Here is a 7,858-nt window from a genome sequence, read left to right as displayed (position 1 = left end):
CAAAAGTGAGGCAGTGCAGAGGTGCTGTGCTGGCCACCTGCACGTCCTGAAGCACTTCACAGGCTTGGTGTCACTGCTCCCAACACCATTTCCTTCCCGTGACCCTGGATCAGGCTCACCAGCTGTGAGCAGCACACGTCACCAGGGCCCAGGTGCTTCTCCAGCACTGTTTGGCAAGGTCAGGCACTGACCCATCCCATCTGCCTTGAGCCAGCTCGGAGCTGACCACCAGCAGACCTGGCTGGTGAAGGCACCACCGACATCCCTGCTCCCAGAGAGATCCGACTGCTCTGCAAACCTCAGACCTCCAAAACAGCAGCCCTGAGACAACACACAGAGGCAGGTGCATAATTTCTTGGGGTTTTCTTTTACTTTTCTTTTTTTTTTTTGTTTTAATTCCTTCCCTTCCTTTGCCACGACACACGCTTTGTATTAAATATCTTAAATATATTAATTTTTAAAAAGTATTAATAAAAAGCTACTGAAGGACACAGTTGGCAGAGTGACCAAGGGCAGTGACCCATAGCAAAATATGGGGACATTTTAAAAAACAGAAAACAAATTATAACAAAAAAATGGCATTTTTTGCATATGCACAGCTGGCTGGAATACCCTGGACTCTGACATTATTGCAAAAATGGAAGGGAAAGCAGTAGAAAAAATATATTCCATTGTACCAACCTGTATGGGGAAGGGAGTTAAGAGCAAAAATGAGGAGGCTTTAAACATTTTTGGTATTTCAGATGTTCCCTCCCACACCCACTGCCCGATCACTTTTAGTCTTTAAGCAAGTTTTCTGGCTTGGGGTAGCCAAAGAGTACAAAATCTGCTTCGTAAAGCTTGTAGAGCTGCTGCCTCCAAGCCAGCGGGATTTTGGCAAACCAGTTATCTTCCCAGCTGCTGGCAGTCCTGTTCCTGTAGCTGGGTGGGAAGCGAAGCAGCCTGTCCACTTTGAGGAGCTGCAATAAATAGGCAGCATCCTCATCCAGCGTCTCCAGCTTTCCGATGAAATCGTAGTCTATCTGGCACGGGTGGCACAGGCGGTAAACCTGCCTCCAGTGCTCATTGAAGGGGGTCATCTTCTCTGTCCTGGGATCCAGTAAGTACTGGATGAAGTCAGAAAAGGAGACTTTGAGGCCCGCCCCGAAGGCCTCGCTAACGGAGGTGGGGAGGTTGGTGTGGTTGGAGTAGAGCTTCAACATGGGGACGGCGAAACGCCGGTAGAACTCCTCGTTCTCCAGCTCGAATTTGCTGCGGAAGGCGGAGATGAGGCGGACAAAAGGGTCCCGCACGAAGAGGAACTTGGTGTACTTCTTCAGCTTGATCTTCATGAGGTGCCGGGAGAACTTCCCATAGCGGCGCCAGAACTTGTTGAACGTCAGGTGGGTGCTGGTGTTGTGGACGTGCTCCCGGGGGATGTCCAGAGGGTTCCGGTACGGGACGCCCCGGTCCAGGAGGCTCTCGCTGAGCACAATCATCACTCGTTTCCAGTTGGTGCAGGCCACCTTGGGCACGTAGCAGTAGATGATGCCGTGGCGGTCATCCACGATCAGGTGGTTGAGCTCGTAGTTCGGGATGTCATCAAAGGAGCGCTCCTTGGTGGGGAAGGTGAAGCTGGAATTGGCACAAAACTCCCGCAGCGTTCTCTGCCTCTCCACCTGCAGCTTCGCTTGGTCCAGGCTGTTCCTGTCCTTGTGCGTGGACCAGTCATAGCCCCGCACATTCTCCTCCAAATTACTCACCACGGGCTTGTTGGAGCCCTGGACAAGGAGCTGCTCTGTCTTTCGGGGGATAGAGTTGTTCTGTCTCAGGCTCGAACTAAGCAGCTTTGCCAAAAATTCATCTACATCCGGCAAGGCTTCCCAGTCCTCACCTGCCGTGATACCAGGGATGGCTCCCGGGGAACGAGGCCTGGAGAAGGACGTGTGCAGGTAGAAGTGAGCCGTCCCCACGTTGTCCCAGTAGACAATGATCAGGAGGATCATGAAGATGGAGACCAGCACCACAGAGAGACGGAGGAGCCGTGCTTTGGTCATCCTGACACCTACTGTGGTAGCTGACTTTCACCTGGATTCACCTCCGACTCGCAGAGTGAGGTTTGGGATCCAGCATGGTGCTGCAGAGCGGGATCCTGGAAAGGTATGAGAAGAAAAATAAGTTAGTTGAGCCCTTAATCCCTCTGGTTTGGAGAGAATGACCTGGCACAATCAAGACTTGTTGTGGGCTCGGCCATCCCCATTTTCACACAGGGAGAGCTCTGAGAGTACCCAGAGAGACCCTGTGGAGAAGAGCTGACCGGCCAAAAGGAGGCACAATGTGTTGCAATTTTATCAGTTTCATAGCAATCATGGCTTTTTATCAATCTCGAGCTTCTGGAGTCACATGATTTCAAGAGAAGCTCTGTTTTAATTTAAAAAAATAAGTAAAATACAATGATTTCAGGCCTAGAGCTCACAGAAGCAAGTTTGAGAGCATTAAAATATACAACCATATAGAGAAAGTATGCAGAGCCAACTGCCCCCTTGAATTTTACACATATCTAATACACAAGAAAAAAAGAAGGCTTAATCCATGATTTTACATTGTGGTATCACGATGTGGTCTTATCTCCCCATGAAGGTGCTCTGTGCTGAAAACAAATCCTTACTGCAGTTATAAACGCAGGGCTGAAGATGCTGTTGCCTCAGTGCCTAAAGCAAGTCCCTGCTGAGAGAACTGACCTGAACACACCATCTTATCTACTCTGTGTAGATAAGTGTGAAGGCACCCAGTAGATGTTCCCTCCACAACCTTTCTTGATAGCTGCTTCATTTTGTGAGGAACAGAGATTACACATAGAGTTTTCTTACAAAAACCCCCAAAGGGACACAGCCCTGATAAAAGCCACTCATCAATAAAAATCTAAAGGAGTAATTACTTCTAACTGAATGATTTCTGAGATTAAGGATGCTCTGGTAAATCTGTGTTCGTGTCCAGACACTGTTGACTCGGGACCTCTTTTCCTCGTTTAATGTAATTTATATTTCTATTGCACTCATCACTAAACTCTTGATCACCTAAGACAGGCATGAAATCGCTGTTAAAAGGGCACCTCAGATCATCTGTTCTAGAGGGTGCAGCAGGTTTGGGTTTTTTTACTTCAACCAGTCCCATCTTTTAACTGCTACCTTGCTTTCTGAGCGTCTCCCAGCCCCTTTCCACCTGCAAGATGCTCAAGGGAGATCCATCTGCCCACCCTGCTGCATGTTTTGTGGTCCAAGGTTGCATGCAGAGGCAGGCTGGCAAAACAGGCTTGCTCTCTCCCCCAGCCATCAAGGAGCCAGCGCCTCCAGCCAGGGAAGAACAACACAGAGGAGCTAAAAGTAATCACTCCAATGTCCTCCTCTCCCCCAAGCACAGTCCAGACCCTGATTGTAAACATAGAACAGCACCTAGAGATAGAAAACAAGAACTGCCCTTTCTGCAGACATCCCAAATCTTCCCAGTGACTTCAGAACAAACCCTGCAAACACCAGCTCTGAAAACAAAGCCACTTCAGGGCAAGCTGCCCTGAAAAGCTTTTCAAAATGAAGGCTGGGTCTCTCTTCCTCCCAAAACACAGAGGCTGCTCCCCAGCCAGTTCACATCATCCCTAAACAGCACCAACCCCACCCTGTAGAACCCAAGTGCAGAGATGCAGAAGTGCTGAGCTCTGTCATTCCCAAGGAAAAGGTGCTCAGCACCTCTGAAAATCACCACAGCCCTGCAGCAAATGACCTGGTAAGGAGCCCCCTGCCTGGTTGTGCCTATGTGTGAGGGGTGCCAGGTTTTAACAACCAAAGTCCAGGTTTGAAATATTAGGCAAGAATGTAGTTACAAACAGGAACAATACCAGATACTGTTACATGTTGAAGCATTAGGTCAGCTTGTCCCAAAAGACAGAAAACACAGATCTGAAGGCTTAGGATTTCTCCACCCTGGTGTATTTATTTACAATCTGGAAGTAGGGAGAGCCAGAATTTCAGCGGAGCTGTAGCCTAACACATAGCTATGCACTGCAACACCAAAAAGTGCCTTTCCTGGAGCCAGGCTCTTATTCTGCCTGCGAAGAGGAGCTGGAGGAACTGCAGACATAAGGTTTTACAGTCTGCAGAGCAAGAAGCAGGTATTACTCAGCAGTAATTCTCTACGTTTAGCTAGTCAAGATTGAGGATGGAGGAAACCTAAGAAGAAACACCCAGAGAGATGAGCACTGAGCTAAAGAAGGGGCAAATTACATATGTGCGTCAGCACTTCAGGCCAAGCATCTCAGTCCAGCAGCAGAAGATAATGGAGGGATGCTGCCAAGCCTTCTGCTTGGCACACTCCTGGGTTTGTGTTTTGCCCAAATCTGTTCTTGCTTTCGAGCCTGTTTAGCTGCTCAGGGCAGGGACTGCTTCCCACTCTGGATGAATAGGGTGCCCACTGCGCACACAAATCCCAGCACGCTGTGTTTCCAACGCTGCTCGAGACCTCTAGGCTGGCTGGAATGCAGCAAGCCTGGAAAGCTGCACGGAGCATCCTTTTCTGCTGTCCCTACACCCAGCAGGTTCCACAGCCCTGGGCAGCACAGCAGCCTGCTGGCATTCCTGCAAAGCCAGCCCAGCTCAGGCGTGGACAGATCACCCTCTCAGCTCGCCCTCTCGGCATCAGGGACAGGAGCAAACGGGACTCTGTGTGTGGCACACCCATTCCTGGGGCAAAGGGAAGGAGGGCTCTTCCTCAAAGCCACCACCATAACGCAGCTTTACTGAGAGCACCCCAAGGGCTCCAGCCTGCTTTCCAGGACACGCACACAGGCCTGCCAGAGTGTTTGGCTTTTCCAAGACACACAGCAGCGAGCAGCAAAGGGCTCCACTTCTATTAACTCTACCAGTGCCAGAGAGGAGCCCTGCAAAACAGCAGTAAGCTTAACTCCCCCTCAGCAGGAAAACAAGGCAGAAAGCAGAGTTACTCTATTGACTACGATACATCCTCTTCCTGAGCACTTCATAAAGGATGCCAAACTAAAAGCACAAATTAGAGGTCTCTGTGCACATAAGAAGGAACATGCCTCCGTCCTCCCCTTGCCAGAATCAAAAGGAAAAGTCTCCAGAAAGAGCCAAGAATTTACATTCAAGTTCAACCCAAAGTCACCAGCCAACAGGAACGTGCACCAGGATCCACACAAAGCTGCCTCTGTGACACGACACTGGCAAACCGGGAAGTGGACCAAGTGCTATAATCATCCTACAGAGTCCCCTGAGCAGCCAGCATATGACCAGCTCCAACCTCAACCTGGCCTGGCTATGAACCAAGGAGTCTTCTCCCCATCCCAGGCCTGAGTAAGACACGGAGCTCTGAGGTCACTGTTCCCACTCTCTCCTATCACAAGCTGCCATTTCAAATAATCACTTCTCAAACTTTCATTTAACACCAGAAAGGAGGGATGTGTCCCCAGCACTCTTATTGCAAAAGCTATTGCAGATGCAACTCCTTGGGGATTTGGAAACCTTATTTCCACTTTACAGCCCGATTGTAACTGTTTATTCTCAGAACAGATAACAGCTTAAGTAATTTGTGTCTCTTTCTTCCTCTCCTCTTGACTTTGTGCAAGGACTACATTCTCTCACAGCCTCACTGCAAAAGAAAGTAACCCCAGCTCACTTACAGGAGCAGTAAGGCCTACAGAAAATAAAGCAGCTTACACAAAGACACGTACTAGAGATGAGGGGCTAACCCCTCTCTGCGAACAGGCATGAGTTTGAAAGGAATGTGCCTCCAAAGGCTTGGGTGCAGATCTCATCTCTGTGTTTCCCCAGGCCTGTCCCTCTCCCACAGCTCCCAACTCCCTGTAGGGAAGCAAAATGGCACAGGTCGAGCACTAAGCACCAGGTCACCTCCTCCAGCACCCACTCGTCCTAGCAGGAGAAGATATGGGATTTCAGGTAGCTTGCTTGGACTTTGCCTGCTTCTGAAGACAGAAAAGAAGTAGAATAAGAACTTTTAAAAACATACAACCCCTCCCAAAAAAATTCAAATGGATATTTTCCCTTGGAGCGCCTGCATTTACCAGCAATCACTGGAAAAATCACTGGACCTGTGGAGCCTTCTGTACCCACATACCATTGCAGACACCTGGCACCAGTTGCACTTAGGGAATCACCAGCCTCTAGAGACATGAAACCAAGTTAATCTCCTAAAGGTGCAGGAGAACAAGCTCCCATCAGCCAAAGCAGACAGACTATAACGAGAAACAAATTTCATATGCTCGGCCATCACTCACCTCATTGCTTCTCCCCAGCTTCCCAAAAGTCTAGCACTCTTTGCAGAACGGGGAGGGTTGAACCCATGCTTACATTAGTATTACTGCACAGCGTAAGCAAAAAACTGGAACTGCGCTGCATGTTTCACTCCAGCTTAGCACTTATACCCTGGAGACCAACAAAAAAACATCCTAATCTACAGTTATGGCAGCGCCTTCCCCTCCACTGCTGCCAAAAAAGCCTGGTTTGTACAGGCTTAGCAGCGCCAGTTGCCTCTCATTTAATGTCCGTACTTGGAAGCTGTCACAATAACAGCGTGTCTAAAATTTCCAGGAGGAAACTCCCAAAACACAGCATGTCCTGTTCATCCACTACTTTTGTCACAAACTTCCAGCACACGCATCTCTCCCCGCCCTCACAAACGCAGGGAGCGCCTCCGGCAGCCCCGGTGCCGCAGCCTGGGCCAGCGACACGCCGGGATACCCGCTGTGTGTCAGCACAGGGGCCAGAAACCAGCCCCCGACACCCGCCTTGCCTGCGACCGCCTCACAGAACACCTGATTCCGGCACAGTTTCCAGCCCGAGCTCTGCCGGTGAAGTTCTGCGCGGGGAGTTCAGGCGGGATGAGCGGCGTTTTCCGCCGGATCTCTTGGAGCGGCGCTCAAAGCCGGGCTGGGCGCTCGGTTAGGGGGCTGGTTCCCGGGATGGCTCCCGGTCGCTGCCGAGCACCGGGCAGAGCTGCTGCTTCCAGCCTCGGGCCCAGCACCAGAACCATCAAGGCTGGGAAAGACCTGTAAGATCATCGAGTCCAACCCATTTCCCAGACACTGCCAGCCCCACCGCCAAACCGCGACCCTCAGCGCCACATCCACACATCTGCCTCCTCCAAGGGACGGTGTCACCACCAGCTCCCCCGGGCTGTTCCTTCCCTGCCTCGGCTTGAGGCCGTTCCCTCTCGTTCTACCCCTTGTCACCCGGGAGAAAAGACCGACGCCCACCTGCCCGCGCCCTCCTCCCAGGCAGCTGCAGGGAGCGAAAAGGTCCCCCCTGCGCCTCCTTCCCCCCCGGCTGAGCCCCCCCAGCTCGCCGGGGAACGTCCATCCCGGCGGCACCGCGGGGAAGGTGAAGGAGAAGCGGAGCCGCCCCGCAGAGCCCCCCACACCATGCCCCGGGTCCCGCCGGAGCCGAGCCCTACCTGGCACCGGGCAGAGCGCAGGGACGGGCAGGGTGTGGGGACACCGCGCTGCGCCTCATAACCGGGGCTGGCCCGGCCCCGGGGCGGCGCCGCCTCACCGCGCCCCGCCCGGCCCTGCAGGCACCGAGCGGCCGATGCCCCGCGCTCACCTCCCGCCGGGGGAGCCTTCGCCTCCCTCCTCCTCCTCCTCCTCCCGCTCCGCCCGTCCCGGTCCCGCTGCCGGTCCCGGCGCCGCCGCCTCTCGCGAGACGCCGGCGCGGGGGCTCCCCGCGGGGCCGCGCAGGCGCCGCTCCGCCCGCCGGGGGCGGCCCCAGCCCCGGTCCCGGCCCGGGGTGTGGGATACGCGGGGTGTGGGACGCCCTCGGTCCCCCCCCGCCCCCTCGCTCTGAGGAGGCATTGT

At 52.8% G+C, this 7,858-nt stretch overlaps 1 protein-coding gene across 3 annotated transcripts; it reads right to left on the bottom strand.

Annotated features, from left to right (window-relative positions):
* Positions 1-395: 395 nt before the first annotated feature.
* CHST12 (carbohydrate sulfotransferase 12) lies at positions 396-7,652 on the bottom strand. 3 transcript variants are annotated; one of them, XM_027906114.1, is made up of 2 exons: positions 7,608-7,652; positions 396-2,131 (listed from the first exon to the last, which is right to left on the bottom strand). In XM_027906114.1, the coding sequence occupies exon 2, from the start codon at positions 2,034-2,036 to the stop codon at positions 777-779; it is 1,260 nt and encodes a 419-aa protein (XP_027761915.1). In that variant the 5' UTR covers positions 2,037-2,131; positions 7,608-7,652; the 3' UTR covers positions 396-776. The 3 variants fall into 3 exon arrangements, with proteins under 3 accessions (XP_027761915.1, XP_027761914.1, XP_027761916.1); XM_027906113.1 differs by lacking the exon at positions 7,608-7,652 and adding an exon at positions 7,459-7,558; XM_027906115.1 differs by lacking the exon at positions 7,608-7,652 and adding an exon at positions 5,898-5,920.
* Positions 7,653-7,858: the final 206 nt, after the last annotated feature.

This window comes from Empidonax traillii, unplaced genomic scaffold (genome assembly GCF_003031625.1).
Source record: "Empidonax traillii isolate 1590-97213 ecotype Southwest subspecies unplaced genomic scaffold, ASM303162v1 scaffold1248:size145969, whole genome shotgun sequence".
Classification (NCBI taxonomy): Eukaryota; Metazoa; Chordata; class Aves; order Passeriformes; family Tyrannidae; genus Empidonax; species Empidonax traillii.
This window is presented reverse-complemented; position numbering and strand designations above follow the sequence as displayed.